This window comes from Hippocampus zosterae, chromosome 10 (genome assembly GCF_025434085.1).
Source record: "Hippocampus zosterae strain Florida chromosome 10, ASM2543408v3, whole genome shotgun sequence".
NCBI classification, from domain to species: Eukaryota; Metazoa; Chordata; class Actinopteri; order Syngnathiformes; family Syngnathidae; genus Hippocampus; species Hippocampus zosterae.
Window position 1 is genome coordinate 17,210,479 of NC_067460.1, and position 16,808 is coordinate 17,227,286.

Here is a 16,808-nt window from a genome sequence, read left to right on the forward strand (position 1 = left end):
TATTCCCCCTGACAGCTTAGTCACCAAGCCATGGGCTAACAGACTTGACTGCAACTCAAAGTTTCAATACCGCTGTACAAAAGAGTGAAAGATTTCACCGATTTTTCTGCCATCACTTGTCCAACAAGTACATCTGCTCAAGTTGAGCTCAAACTTGACAGTGGAAATGTGGCAATTCCTGATTCAGCCAGCCATGACACTGTGGGAAAGATCTCTTCAAGAAACAAATGAAAATTTGTTGAGAACCCTAATCAGATGGTCTCAGTGGGTTGTGACTACCATATTTTCTGCACTATAAGACGCACCTCAAAGCATTCCATTTTCTCAAAATCCAACAATGCGCCTTTATAATCAAATGCGCCTTCCATATGGATCAATAATCTGATTTCATAGATGAAGAATTTTAAATGTTCTCTAAAGTGCTTTGTTACAGCTGCAGATGTTGTGAAAGCTCTATAAAACTAAAGCTGTATTGTATCGTATTCCCTTTAGCCTAGCTCCATCTAGTGGATGCATAATGCAACTGCAGCCTCTATTGTAGCTTCTATTTTGTGCGCCTTATAATGAGGTGTGCCCTATATATGAAAACCGTTTTAAACTAGGCCATTCATTGAAGGTGCGCCTTACACTCCGAAGCGCCTCATAGTGGGGAAAATACGGTATAGATTCCTGTTATATAATAATAATAATAAGATATCCTTTATTCGTCCCACACTGGGGAAATTTACAGCCTCCAGCAGCAAGAATGTATGTAGAAAGAAGAAAGAGAAAAAAAACAACAAACATCTTTCAATTAAATGCAATATGAACACAAAATGGATAATCGCAGTACTATTTACAATTTTCCTTCACATCATTTAATTATTATTATTATTATGATTGTTATTTTTTACTCATCAGCCTGACAGCAGTCGGTAGGAACGAAATTGATAAAATTGATAGATTTGTTTTAAAATATTGATTTGCTGAGGTCTATTAAAACAAATATTTAAACCAATTATAGATGACTATGATGCAACTACGTCATGCACAATTTTGAAAAAAAAAAATCCACTGCACATAATTGCTGCATTTTAAAAATTCCCAACTGACCAAACAGCAAAGAATAAATGTCAGTCACTCTCCTGATGTATTCTGGAGGAGTCTCTGCAGACTTATTACCATGTACATGTCAATGTTGTCTGTCAGTCCAAGTACTTCCACCAGACTGAGACAATCGACCATGTTGGCCACGTCAATCCATGCATATATTCATATTACTATCTATTCATACAAATGCAGTATTTTATGCATGAGCTCTGCTGCTGAAACAAATTGAATGTCCATCCTTCCCCACATAAAAAAAAAAGGCTCAGCAAACACAACTCTCTGAATGACGACACCCATGCTGGAGTCATCCTTGCGTTTGCACCACATGCAGCACGAACCACAAAGTCCCCCACACAAAGCTTTTTAGTATTCTGAAACCAGACATTTAACAAATACAGTATGGCTGTCACTGCACGGAATGGAAAAAAAAACAAACAAACAACGAATCAACAGGATAAATCCCAATACTGCAAATACATACAGTATATTATTCTCCCTGAAGATTGGAGAACAGGTTGTGTTTTACCTGTGTGTTAAGATCCATTTGCATTGTAGTAGATTGGGAGCAGACTGTGCATCATGAAGCCTTCAGGATCACTAACGTAAATATTGTGTGACACGCACAGGTGCTCGGACATTCTCTCACACAGGAACAACTCAAGCTGCAACACGCGTGAGGATTCAAAGCGACATTTTGATTTGGTACCATACAGGAAGCAACAACTCAAATTGCAACGTGCTACTGCTCATATTCACAAAGTGTATGTCACTTTCTGGAAATGTATACATTTCAAGACTGACACAAAACCCAAACCACCTAAATGAAAACAATAAATATGATGAGTTCGTTTCCATTTTGAGGAAGTGCGCCACCCTCAGCAATGAGCTCACCCTTTAACTCGCACTTCTTTGACGTGAACACTTCAGTGCATAGGAGAAGCAGATGAGGTATGCTGCAATGGCTCGATTCGGACATGTTAATCATTCCCAATTTTAGCCCTCCTACTCACATCACTCTCATGGCCAGGCTGCTGAGGCCATGCGAGCTTTTGTTTCCCTTTGAATAATTGACTGAATAACCATTTTACGCTTTGCCTCTAACAATGAGTGCAGAGGCAGTTTTTCAAGTAAATGATGGTTTTAGTCTGTCGTCTATCAATCCAAGGATACACAAACTTTGTTGTGGGAATCGAGCCCATCCTTCTTAGTAGTCCTAATCAATGATTGATGGTGTCAAGCTCTAGCAACGTACTCAGGAAAACCTGAGGCTGAGATTCCTGCCTAGGTGGCTTCAACAAATCACTCAATTAAGGAGTTGATTCCTTCTCCACATGATACTTGAGTTTTTCCATTTGTAATTGTGCAACGGAGTTTTTTGATTATCATCGAGGCTCCCAGAAATAAACACACAGATATAAAAGAGTCCACGCATTAAAATAAAGCCTATAAACTCAATGATATCCAATATAGCTCAAACAAACAGACACATTTGTTTTCCGTATTTTAAACCAGCATGAAAGATATCTATTTTTGGAAACTTACATTTTGTCAAGGGAGTAAATTTAATTACCCACATCTTACCCCACATTTCTCATTTGTAATTTATCCTTTTAATGTCCCTTCAAAATAAAAGTGGGAAAAGCTGAGCATTCAAAGTGTCTTATATAACAGTTACATTTTTAATGGTTTGGGGTTTTTTTGTTTTGTGTTGCTTTTTTTAATGGAACAAATGAAAATGATATAAAGTGTTATAAAATGTGTTAGGCTTTTTTTTCCCACATCGCCCAGCACTAATTTGTAGTAATAAAATAAAACACATGCAAACACTTCATCGCTTTGTTTCACGATGACTAAAGTGCCTGTTGAGTTCATACATTGTTGCCCTGTATGAGCCGCACTCACATTGAGCAGCACCAATCTTTGTGTCAAGTTATTAACCTGTGTCATCACCTCATTACTGCAACCTTCTTGACTTTGTGTTCATTAGTTCCAGTCGTTCTGTTTATAGTTTAATTTCCATTATGTATATTGGTTATTATCATTGAATGGCCACGTTTGTGCATGAACAAGCGCAGCATGCTGAAGTCCACTCCCACTATGCTGAGATGAAGGAAATGTAAAAAAGCTGGAGCATGGTCAAGTCTCGTCATGTCTTGACACGTGTCAAATAAGCTAGAAGGTTTTACCCAAGCAGAGTGTACAGTGTGGGAATATCCTCAGAATATTATGTTTGGCTTTTTTTGCAACATTCCGACATATTTCTCTCACACCACCACCCCAAAAAAAAATAATGCATTTGAATGTGTAATACCTCACACAACAAATCCAGACTAACAACTAATGTGAGGACGAGGAAAAATAAAATCGCCTCGAGTGCCATTTCGCTGTTCTTTGTTCAATGCTCAAATATGAGAATTAGCACATAATGTACATGCATCGGTGAAGAACATTACTTCACCATTGCTGCACATTCAATTAATGAGTCGAGTTGTGCAATCCGGAAAGCCTCTTTATTGAAATGTTGTTTTATTCCACTCTCTTAAACACATACCCTTGGGCTCAGTTGGATTACACACATTTAGAACTGATCTATACGCATTTACACGTCAGTTCCACTAGGAAGAACCTGGCCTTAATAACTATGTTTTTAGGGGTGTATCGATGCATCAATCGCCGTCAGACCAGTTTGCATCGCTGCCTGCCAAAAATTAATACCACATCATTTTTACAAGTCATACATATAGATCGACGAAATTGATGAATAATGAATGATATCATTTTATATTAAAAATTCCCCAAACACATTTTTTTTTTAAGTCTGAATGTTATTTTTAGCAGAAGAGATGGTCTTGCTGCTGTGTGATAAAACCTCGGCGATTACTTTTTTGACGCACTGCAATAAAGGTGTAATCTCATCGGTAGGAAACTGAGCATTCCAATCTAATAGGTCAGCATTTTAATTCTCATTCTTCTAAAAATGAAGAACAATGAAGACCCGAACCATACGGCATATAACTGTGTCTATCTAAAGTGATGAAATAAAATGAAATAATGAAATAAACCTTTGAAATTGAATGCCAGCTTTAAAATGTATCTCACTGGCCTAACGCTCTTCATGGGCTCCACTTGTCAGCAAAAGATCCACAGATCCACGTGTGCCGTGTTTGCATTTTGAATTCCGATCACAATCCAGTCTTTTATTTTTTCCTTTTGGTGAAGATTCTGACACTTGACTCCCAACACAGTTGCCATCGTGGCTTCTCCTGTTGTGGCAGGCGACTTCTTGTCATTTGCCATTGCCAGAGGCTTTTCGTGTCAAGCAGCTGGTTCAATGATGGGGCTTCTTCTGACAGATGGGTAACACCTGGCAATGTGTTGCCGTGCTAATGTGCAATCTTGTCAGTAGATGTTGCATCCCTCCAAGTGTGCTTCCTGCTGTGTTTCATAACATAGTCTGGCTCACAACGACAAGTGTTGCCTTTCCTGACAACTAACACCTCAAATTAGAACTACAGACCTCAACGCCATGGATTGTGAGCGTAGTGTCTGTAGACACCATCCGGTCAGATTTTTGCTCTTCCCAACAGACTGCAGCAATTCAAAACACCACGTTAGTAAAAACATGTTGTACAAGCGTAGTAGCACACTATTCATTTATAGTTTGGAAGGACCGGTATATACTGTACGTTCTTATACTATTGTGCCGTGAGAAAGTATTTGCCCTCTTCCTGATTGCTGGGTCCTTTTAGCTGGTCGACCTCACCTGGGAATAAATTCTTCACTATTCCCTGTTTTATCCATGGAAAATGGCTCTAACAGTCTAACAGTGGGTGTGTTGAAATACCAGAGTCCTGGAAATTGCTTTGTAACCTTTCTAGATTGATCGATTTCAATAACTTTATTCTAATTTCTTTCTGAATTTCTTCGCATCGTTGCATGATGCGTTTGTTTCTCGAGATCTTGTAGCCGACTTCATTTTGACAGATTCTATTTTTGGGATTTTGCGATTCAACAAATGTGGTGCTAAGGTATTGCCTGTGAAATTGACAACTGTCGTTAGTAACAGTTACTTTGTGCATTAATTAATTAAATTGACATTTAGAAACTGCATTTTGTATTTCTTTGGTTAGTTTCTGTGTGATGTTAAAATTGGTTTGATAAACTGAAACCTTTGTGTGTGATGAACATGCAAAAAACACTGAAATCAGGAAGGGGGCAAATATTGTATGATATACAGTATCGTATTACTGCTTCTCCTCCTGCCTGATGTCGCCAAACCGCCTCTAATCCTTGTTTTTCGGGTTCGTAGTGGTCCAGGGACGCACAAAAATCGCTTCCGTCGACACTTATTCCATCAGGGTTTCAAAGTCAGCATCAGTCGTCAGTCCGCCAGCGAAAATGGCAGTCCGTCAGTGACAGGTGATGGCAGGTGCATATGGCCACCTCTGCCAAATACATGATTTATTCTTCTAAATATCAGACCTTGCATCTTAATATTATCGCACGATATGCAATGAGCCTTTAAATCAGAGGTCCCCAAACTACGGCCCGTGGGCCAGATACGACCCGTCAGCACATTTAGCCCGGCCCTCTAACCCTCCTGTTGTCCTTGGGTCAAAATGACCCGTCACTGTGTTAAAAACTCCCCCAAAAATCCTAACTGCAAACAGCGGTGTCTACAATCCTACTGGAACCTACAAAGGATGATAAGGAAGGAACACAAGAACTTTAAGAGACTGCTCATATGAGTGAGAGATTCTGCTCTGACAACTGAGCTGAACTTTTATCTGTTAAGATTGTGCATGGCACAACAGAAAGTTAATGTTCCATGGCTTTTTTTTCTAAAAGAACTCAGAGAGAGTTATTTAGTTATTATTTATTTCCTGTTTTTTTCTGTGAAGAACTCAGAGAGGGTTTAGTTAGTTATTATTACTTTCATTAATAGTGTTATTATTTGTTTCCTGACTTTTTTCTGTCAAGAATCTGGAAAGGGTTATTTGGTTATGTGTGGCTTTCTGGAAAACAATAAATTTTTTAAGCTCCCCTACGATCGTCACACTTTTTCTGTTACAAACTGACACCGGGCCCCCCATCAGAGAAGGGAAAAGTTATCTGGCCCTCACAGGAAAACGTTTGGGGACCCCTGCTTTAAATGCTCAAATAGCAGGGGATTTTGATCAATTAGCACATTTTACACTACTAGATGCACAATCAATTGATTCCTTGTTAAACCATTCTCATCTCTCATTGCATGAGCATCAATTTACAAGTCGTCAGGCTGCCGCAAAACGACCATTAAGCCAGTAAATCAATTGTTGGATGCCTCACAGTTTGTGTGTTTGTATTTCACACTAAGCCGTTTTATCAACTCACACTTCTTCTCCATTTATTGTTCACGTTTTGCCCTGCCCAAAGAGGGCTGGCGGCTCTCATCAGGTGACACTGGACTTGATCCATTTCCCCTATAAATCAATGGCCAGCCACATTTATTCAACTAGCTGCAAGGGCATGGTTTTAACAGGGCTCGATGGGTGAGGCCAGAATGTTTTGACTTTGGTCACAATGTAACAGCAATGGCAAATGAGTTTTAAGCTCACCATAGTTAAAACATTTTGAAGGGCAACATACACATTTAATGTCTCCAAATGTTGGCATGGAAATTGATGCCAAATTGTTCAAAGTTTGAGAACAATCCAGATTTCCTACATCTTATGATAAATTTAGTTTTTTTAGAGACTTTTCAATTCAAGTTTTTTTCATTTCACATAACTCATTTCCTAAATTGTACAGGGATTCAACTCTAGTAATACATTGCATTTGTGATCGGCGCCCTGTCATTTCAAAATAAAATTAACAGCACACGTATCGACATGTTTGACAGTCGTCACTAAATGTCATTCTTGAACAGCATTTAAGAAACTACACTCTTCAAACATTTGTCTATGTAGCGGTCTAGTGCACAGACATCAATATGCAGACATTATTGTTAGTGTGCTGCGTTAGTGACAAAATAACAACTGGAATTCTCCAGCAATCTGATTTTATGAGTTCTTCATAAAGCTGGTCCTGCATGTGTCTTGCGGTTGCCGATATAAATTCACAAACCAGTCGGGATGTGTAAAATCTGTCACAACAAAAACTGAATGTGGAATATTTGGCACAGATGGCCAACGATGGCTGCACCGGGGTAGGCTAATTGTTATGATGGAAAAGGGACAGCAGGCATAATGTTCCCAGGTCATTTGCAAGGTTCACATCACAGATTTCAATGTTGGCAGTAAAAATGAAAGAAAAAAAAAGTTTCAATGTTAAGTATTCAACGCAGTGAGGACATCCTTCATCTGGCATGAGAGATGAAAGAATAAAGAGGACAGGATAAGTGTACGCGCAGAGGAACAGACAGGTCCGGTAACTGATGAGAGAACATTCACCCGGATGGGTGAACGTGGTTTGGCAACATATTTGAAATACAACTCAAACGTTGGTAAAGATATAGCTAAAATGTAGCATAAAACATTTTTTTTGTTCCAAAATGGCATATTGTCTCAAATAAGCACTTCACAGGGGGAGTCAGTATATCTCACGCCATTGCGTTTTGTCATTCCATTAAGACAAGAACACAAGACAAGAACACAAACTATTGCTCTGAAATGAACTTCCTTGAGGACTTTCACTCAAAGTTCCCGGACTCCAGTGGCACCTCAACACAATGGTCGGGCGTCAGCGACAAAAAGTAAAGGCGACATGTTAGCTGCTCAATGCTTTCTGCTGCCTAGCCGCGAAGGACTTCTCAAAAATGCAACATGTTTGTCAAATTCTAAGTCGTACTGTTGCAAAGATACACTGAGGACGATGCACCAGTTAAAATTCTGAATATAACATGTTTAAAATATAGAAAACAAAAGACCAATTACATAAATAGACCTTCGTTAATAATGCACTTCCGAGCTCCGCAGTTGGTCGTACAGCGATATCTTTCGGCAGGCTCCTTTTTTCCATTTTGTTCACTTTCCGACAGTGCGTGTCTCATTTTCAGTGGCCAGTAGTGCTGCGGCCTCCACCTACACAAAAACCTTTCGACTCACATTCTGCTTCAAAGCGGGCAGTGCCTGAGTTGCGGCCACCTACCCGCTCACCAGAGCACCGTTGCCTCCTACCTGCCCATCAATTAGAGACTTTTCTCTGAATGTGTTTTGTCCCAGCTGGGCCTTCGGTTCTTGCCAGCTTCACCCATATGTGGCACCATTTGTACCTCACACCGTATATCAAAATAAAATTTAGGACAAAGGTTCAGAAAGTTCGAGCAAGACTGCAATCTTAATGAACAAGTGTAGGTTCTATCTTAGTTTTTAATCACTAATGGACCCGAGGAAGATTAGTCTTCACTGCGGTGTAGACAAATGGAGATCCATCAATCCATCCATCCATTTTCCGATCCGCTTATCCTCACAAGGGTCGCAGGGTGTGCTGGAGCCTATCCCAGCTGCCTTCAGTCAGTAAGCGGTGGACACCATGTACCGGTGGCCAGGAGATCGCAGGGCAGACACAGACGAACAACCATCCGCACTCACACTGACACCTAGGGGCAATTTAGAGTGCTGCAGTAACCTGCCACGCATGTTTTTGGAATATGGGAAGAAACCGGAGTACCCGGAGAAAACCCACAGCATGGGGAGACCATGCAAACTCCACACAGGAAGGCCGGAGCTGGGATCGAACCCACAGCCTCTGCACTGAGGGGTCGAGAAACTAACCACTAGACCACCGGGCCGCCCTCTACTGATAATAGTTGAGTATTTTCGCTTAAATGTGCATGAGCCTGTTTATGTTTTTTGGTGAAAGACAAATAAGAAGTTGTGACCTAAGCAGTTCTACTTATTACAGGACAATATTTTTCAGAAGTATTTCTTAGCTCACGTTGGGTTTTTGTTTTTTCATATGCGGAGCTGGAACGTGGAATGACAAATTCCTCGATTCAAACGCACCGCTGTTGCACAGCCACATCGTGCACATCGCCTCCGTGCGCTTGTTCATGGCACCACTTGACATTATTGATCCCATTTTTGTCATCATTTGTTCAAAGTAACTAATCAGATGTGTCTGGATCAAGTCTGCTCGACTGCATCCAAGAGTATTTCTCGATAAAATCGGTTTGTATACTTGTGGTTTAGGAATCTCTTGAGAAAACACATTCTGGCCTGCCAAGTCTGAACACAGCACAGCTCTTTGGTGGAACCGACTGTCTCCCCAGCTGTCTCTTTTCTTTCAAAACTGCCGTTTAGGTCCATTAAAATCCATTCATTTATTTCACTTGGATGAAACAAATAGACAAACATTTCATAGACATATCAATCAAATATAAATGTAAATCATTCATGGCCACGGTTTCAAATTTGCATAAAAAAATCTTAGAAAGCTCTTGATAACTTGGAATTGGGAAGGGTTTAATCTCTCTGGCGTGATTCATTAGACTTGTTAATTAAAGACTGATTTGCAGTTTGCAAAACAATTGCGCCATATCATTCACTTTCTTTTATTTCTTTCCAAACCAACCATCCCAAGAAAGTAGCTACGGCAAGTAGCATTCCTGACAAGCTTTTCAGAATACAAGAACTATTCTTTGAGTAAGAAAACACAAAGAAAAATCCTGACATGCTGTGCACATTCACAAACCGGCAACTGTGGTTCTACCTACAGATGATCGCTGGCAGGATCCGTAAGTCAGAAGCATGTGAGAGGTTTATGTATACACGTTCATTCGATTTTTTTTGTTTGTTTGTTTTTTGGGTTTTTTTCTTAAAGTTTTCTATTTATAAGACGTGTTTAGGCACAATGACCTGTGGCCTTTTCGGTTAACTTTATCTTTGTAGTCTTGATGAAATGACCGATTCACTGCAAGCGAATTGAATACAAAAACTATACATCAATCTATCTTTTGATCTCTCTATCCATCCATCCGTCCATTTTTCCATCCATCCATTATGTCGCTCCCAAACTCTGTATTAGATATGAAAAAAAGTCATCAGTATGCATAGTACTACAAAATAGAATTAAAAACAAAAGCATGCCGGCAGGTGAGGCAATTCCTTCTCAATTAACTGTAGCAGTGACATTGACTGGTTTTGCAGAACAGAAAGCAGTTTTTTTTTCTCAGCACGTCTGAAAAAACTCCAACAAACCAAGGTGAATAGTGCATGCACCAAAATGCACCTGCGAAAAAATTATAGGAAGCTTTATAGAGAGCCACTGTTGGACAACGTATTCAAGTTGACCTTGGATCCATTTTTCTTCACTACAGGTTTGTGAATCACTCACAGTGATTCATGAAGAGAGATGGCACTTAGCCACATACGATAGAAACCCAGATGGGTCTCTGTGTGTTGTATCCCAACTGAGTTCCTCACACCTCTTTCTGCTGGCAGCCGACAGTCTTCCAACGTTATTTACCAAGATGGGATCCAGTCACAAATGTGTAGGCCTGTATAAGCGTAATCCGTTGATGACATTTTCCAATCTCGTTAGATGTGCTAACATGAATGCTTAAAAATGGACAGAATATGGAGAAACTGTGACTGCAGTGGCAAAGACGCGAGACGAATACAAAGCGGACGACTTCCACAACCACCTTCCTTACGCAACTGGAACATGCAGCTCTCACCGCCTCACAGTGTGAGAGCAGATTTTAGCTGAAATAGCTTTTGGCTTTGCCTAAAATGGTCCTCAAGACTCGGTTTGGTACAGAGGGAGGTAGCTGCTGGTCATCAATTGATCAAACCTTTCTGATCGGTATCCACTTAATATCACCATGGCAACAATCATCCACTGTACAAATTTACATTCATTCATTCATTCATTCATCTTCCAAACCGCTTGATCCTCACTAGGGTCGCGGGGGGTGCTGGAGCCTATCCAAGCTGTCTCCGGGCAGTAGGCTGGGGACACCCTGAATCGGTTTCCAGCCAATGGCAGGGCACACAGAGATGAACAACCATCCACGCTCACACTCACACCTAGGGACAATTTAGAGTGTTCAATCAGCCTGCCACGCATGTTTTCTGGAATGTGGGAGGAAACCGGAGTACCCGGAGAAAACCCACACAGGCCCGGGGAGAACATGCAAACTCCACCCAGGGAGGCAGGAGCTGGAATCGAACCCGGCACCTCTGCACTGTGAAGCCGACGTGCTAACCACTGGACTACCGGGCCGCCCAAATTTACATTGTATACATTTTATCAATCTGTGTTGCTTGCCCATATTCTTTTTCATTGGTCTGATGAAGCCAAGTTTAAACTTTTTGACCATAATTCCAAAACGTATGTTTTGTGCAAACACAACACCGTTTATCACTAATAGCACACCATACCTACCTTGAAGCGTGATGGTGGTGGCAGCTTCATGCATTGGGGCTGTAACTTGGGCCATAGAGGGAATTGTGAACAGTGCAAAATAATAATCGGTGTTGTTGTTATTTTTACTTCTACTCTTGGAAAAAAAAAAGATTTACCAACATGGAGATTTTTTTTTAAATTATTAACATTGGGTTGAGGCGTGCCGCTTCAAAGCACGTTTCCATTTATCCATTCATTCATTCATTCATCTTCAGTACCGCTTGATCCTCACTAGGGTCGCGGCGGGTGCTGGAGCCCATCCCAGCCGTCTCCGGGCAGTAGGCGGGGGACACCCTGAATCGGTTGCCAGCCAATCGCAGGGCACACATAGACGAACAACTATCCACGCTCACACTCACACCTAGGGACAATTTAGAGTGTTCAATCAGCCTGCCATGCATATTTTTGGAATGTGGGAGGAAACCGGAGCACCCGGAGAAAACCCACGCAGGCCCGGGGAGAACATGCAAACTCCACCCAGGGAGGCCGGAGCTGGAATCGAACCCGGTACCTCTGCACTGTGAAGCCGATGTGCTAACCACTGGGCTACCGGGCCGCCCCTCCATTTATCCATCATAATCAAAATGGACATGGTTTGAGAATCAATGCCTAAAAAATTATCCGGCAGCTTGACGTAGGTCCCTGAGGTCCTTAAATACTCCCAATAATTGTGATGCCAGACAGGTGCGCAGCATGAAAACCGTGAACACATCTGCCACCTGCTGGACACTAACATAACGTGATCATGACGCTCGAGTTACGAACGACTCTTTTTACAAACCAAAAGTTTCGCACAACATTGTGAAGCACGTGCTGTGCTTCTTCACCATTGGCTTTGTACATAACTCATTGCAATAGTTGTGCTGGTTGTTTCTTCATATTGAAGAAAATGTTCACCTATGCATGTGTGTGTGTGTGTGTGTCTGAGAGAGAGAGAGAGAGCATTAGAGGGGATTGACAAGAAGCAGAAGAAATTGACAGATGAAAAGAATGTTGCAGACTGACAGCTCTAATAAAAGCTGTCAGACTTGAGAGCAGAGACCCTCGGTCTACTGACCTCTCAAGCTACTACTTGGGGACTAAGCAAAACTAATTACCCACAGCTTGCGCTAAAAGTACCTGTCAGTCCAAATTCATGTAACAGTCAAGTCTAAGAACAAAGGCGTGGAAAAAAAAGTGAAACGTCCTGCATTCGAGATGACTGGTATATTAATTCCTACCTACATTCAGTGGCATACTTTTCAATCCAGTTCGGGACTGCTGGTAAAAAGGCATGAAGAAAAAGCAAAATAGAGAACAAAACGCAGCTTTGAATTTGAACCTTTACATAGTCACTGACACTGGAGTGGATTCAGTCTTGTGGAGCTCGCTGAGATTTTGCAAGACAAGTTGCATGAGGGTGGCTTTGATTTTTGTGCAACTACTTGACACCTGTACTTGACTCGGAAATTCAACTTTAAATTCACAATTTCACATTGTTAAACCGGTGGAAGACTGAAATCTCAAACATTTGTGATCAGCTTTCCCCGTTCTCTGTCAACTTATCAACAGGCATGTTGTGCTTTTTGTTTGAGTCAAATATTGTACGACCATTGGAAAAGGAAACACTGAAAATTGCAAAATTGCCATCCGGAATTGAGTTTATTCTATCACCGTATCAAAGCCATCCGACACACCTAAGGAGGAGACAGTATGACTTCATTTAAAGCAAAAAAAAAAAGGGGTGCAAAAGGTTGCTTTATCCAATCAGTACTTTTTTTTCAGGCATGGCTCTGGCGCACACACGTCTGAGTCATTCCACTGACACAACACAACACACAGACAAGACAAATCAATACAAATTAATGACTAAAGACCCACAGGTCGGAGGACAGTCAAACACAATAAGAAATAGCAGAGAGGCAGTACAGAACGTCCTCACCTCTTCTCCTGCTACGGATGTACTCAAGTTCTACACACAAGGCACGTATCTAATGATGCCACAGATAACCCCCCTCCAGATTCAGCTTCAGTAGAACTATTGAGCAGCTGTTGAACACAAAGAAAGAGAAAGAGAAAGAGAAAGAGAGAGAGAGAGAGAGAGAGAAAAACAAAGACCTCCATCGCAATGTCTTGGAATCCCTGATGCCCAGCATAATTTTTTTTTTTCCCCAAACATCGGCATGTTCACAAAACCCTGAGTGAGACTATAAATCATTGTCTGAGTCTTAAAAGAGTTCATTTGATTACTTCAGGCCTCCACCTTTTACAGAAATGACTTCAGACACACTCCCCATGCCTGGGCTTGGAAGTGTAGAAACGGTTTGAGTTGACTGACTCACCAATCAGCAAGATTCAGTAACTTTGCAGCATAAGCGATCAAGCATTCCATTTTTCAATGTATATTCGTGCTGTCAAGTGATGACAATCTTTTCAATAATTGATTGCGCAATTCTCCAAAATAAATAGTGATTATTCACATTCTTCTATTTCGAGTTATTTTATTTCCTAAACCAGATATTTACTTGAGTAAAATCTCAGAGTTCATGTAAAATCACCAAATAGTCATTGGGGTAATCCAAAAGTAACTAAAATGAATGAAATAGTCATGCATAGATCTGTATTTTATTACGATCAGTTTCTACATTTATTTTAGCGATATCCTGGTAATACTGATAACCACAATCCCTTTGATAAGGAATATCACTCCATATCCTACTGTACGATAGGAATACACTGGTATATTAAGATATTTTGTGATGTTTTCTTTAATCAATGTATTTCTTCTCAGTGAAAAAAACTGCTTTGAGATGATTGCATGACTTGGTGACTTGCTTGCCTAAGCAATTTCAGAGATGGACTCTGGAGCCTGCTTTGACGACTCCAGAGATAAACTATTTAGCCTGCCTTGACGACTTCATAGTCTGATTTGTTTGAATTGTCAAAACTTGATTGAGATCAATGCCACTTGATTATAAAAGGAGGGGAGCGATGCTCCTCAGCAGAGTCCGCTATGGGTTTCCGTACAAACGCCTAGCTCGTATTGAAGCTCACTCTGCTGAGGGTGTTGGCTCTCCACCCTACTGGCACACGGTAAGAGTTCTTTAGCTTCATACAACTTGTTTGAACTGTGTTATCATTTCTGTGTGGGACCAATAAAGTGCCTATTGTTGGTAGCCAGAAGTGTCTTGTCGTTATTTCTGAGTGCCTATCTCCGACGATCCTTTATAAAACTTGATATTCATTCAAATTGAGTATGAGAAGTGTTTCAAAACATACACTTATATGCCCAACAGTACATCCAAATTCCATTTAGAAAAGAAAAGAAAAACCTTTATTAGTCTCACAATGGAGAAATTCCCAATTCACAGCAGCAAAGTTATGAAAGTAAGAAGTAGAACAACAAAATATAGGAGCGGCTGGAAAGGCAGCCACTCTCGCGGCGCCATTTTGAAGTCAAAATAACAAAAATAACACAAGACAACACATAGGACACAGACAGTCGTTCAATCTTCACCAATTTTCTGCATACACTTTGTTGTCTGAAGCAGTTCTAGATGAAAGAGGAGTAAGTAATTTGTTCAGAAATTTGCATCAAATGACTCCAATCATGCCGAATAAAATTGCTAGAAAGCACGAATTAGATACAAATAAGCCTCATAAACTCAGATTTTTTTTCTCAGATATTCACAAAAATGAGAATCCATCAGGATGAGCCAGTTTCATTAGCTGTTGCAATGGCATTAATAGAATCCAGAAATGTGGGTGTATTTAATGGTTGAATACACGCAAACTATTAAATACCTTTAATCCTGTAATCCCATAAAACAACCATGCGTCTTCCGAAATGACGCGTCTGATTATTCAATAATACTCGGCACAGACTGAGTTTATTATTTGAATATTCAGCAGAGGAATCATCTTTTAGAATATAAAAAAGATGTTTTGTGGAGTATTATATGACATTGTACTCTGGCCATGACGTACATGTGATTGACCAACGTTGACTGGCTGTCAACCAACAGGCCACAAGATGAGTTACAAATGCACAATCAACAAATGTCTTCATGATCACGCAAATAATCGGGACAAAAATAATCGGATGCTGAAAAATGGTGAGTGTGTGGACCACATTTTGTGAGCCATGAGGGTACACTGTAAGATGGATTGTACCTATAGTAGGAAAAAACAATCGCAATACTAAATAAAACACAAAAGATGTATCTGAACAATACGTAACTAGAATAAGAAACAATAAAGGCTAGAAACGCAACTGGTAACTCAGATAAAAACCAGTGTAACCCTTTCATGCGCCCTGTAACCTGAAAACATGATTAGTGGCCAACTGTGGCGACCGCTGTCCCTGAAAGTGTTCATACTGTGGCGCTTATCAGCACCCATAAAAGCCACTCGACAACGGCTTGAAGGCATTCCAAGCCAGGCGCGGAATCATTAACATTCATCATAAGCTAGATGTTCTGTCAGATTCTTTCCACTGGTCAGTCTCAGTGTTTTTGTCAAGGTGTTTTTTTTTGGGGGGGGGGATAGGATATACGGTAGTCTCTCTCTCTCACAAACACACACACACACACACACTAACTTTTATTTACAGCCAGCTTGCAGCTCATGTGCTCATTTATCAGAATTAAGTCAACGGTTGCAAGACCGGGACTTTCTCACAAGTGTTTTTTTTTTTTTTAAACAAGGAACCGAAGTCACTTACGGATAAACCTTATCAACTCGAATCACAAGCAGCACACCAAACATTATATTCCCCCATCCAAGAACAGTATTTCCCTGTTTGAAAAACGATACCAAATGAAATAAAAATACAGAAAAAAACGTTTTCTTGCCTTGAAATCCAAAGAGGAAACCGAGCGCGGAAATCCATACGGTGTGTATCCACAAGTTAGCCATGTTGTAAACTGGTCCGGTCTGAAAGCTCCGCGCACAGCCCGAAGATGCGTCTTCAAAGGGTAATTTCCAGCACAGGGGGAGAAAAAAGCGCTGCTATCGAGGCTGAGAGCTGCAGAGACGAAAAGCCACCGAGTCTGTCACTTCCTCCTCTGATGCCTTCACATACATTGAAATGTTAGCGACCTCTAGCGGAAATCCAGCTCCCTAGATTGCACGCGCGTGCGCGTGCGCTTGCGCGTGTCACTTTCATCATCCTCGTCAAGCATCGTCAGAGTCTGATAGTATCATCACCTTGTCATAAATTATGGTGCCGAGTCTTGTCCAAAGGCGTTTTTTGAGAACCACATGTCCCACTGCACTGTCCTAATAAAATACAACGATGACTAAATCATGACTTTAGATCTCATGTTATTCACCTGAAGGAAACATAGGAG

General features: G+C 40.8%; 1 protein-coding gene across 2 annotated transcripts in view; it reads right to left on the bottom strand.

Annotated features, from left to right (window-relative positions):
• Positions 1-16,528, bottom strand: part of lsamp (limbic system associated membrane protein) — a 95,463-nt gene extending 78,935 nt beyond the window's left edge. For both annotated transcript variants that reach the window (XM_052077868.1, XM_052077866.1), the window contains exon 1: positions 16,311-16,528. In XM_052077868.1, the coding sequence (XP_051933828.1) occupies positions 16,311-16,374 (64 nt within the window). In that variant the 5' untranslated portion in view covers positions 16,375-16,528. The remainder of the gene's footprint in view (positions 1-16,310) is intronic.
• Between the last annotated feature and the right edge of the window lie 280 nt (positions 16,529-16,808).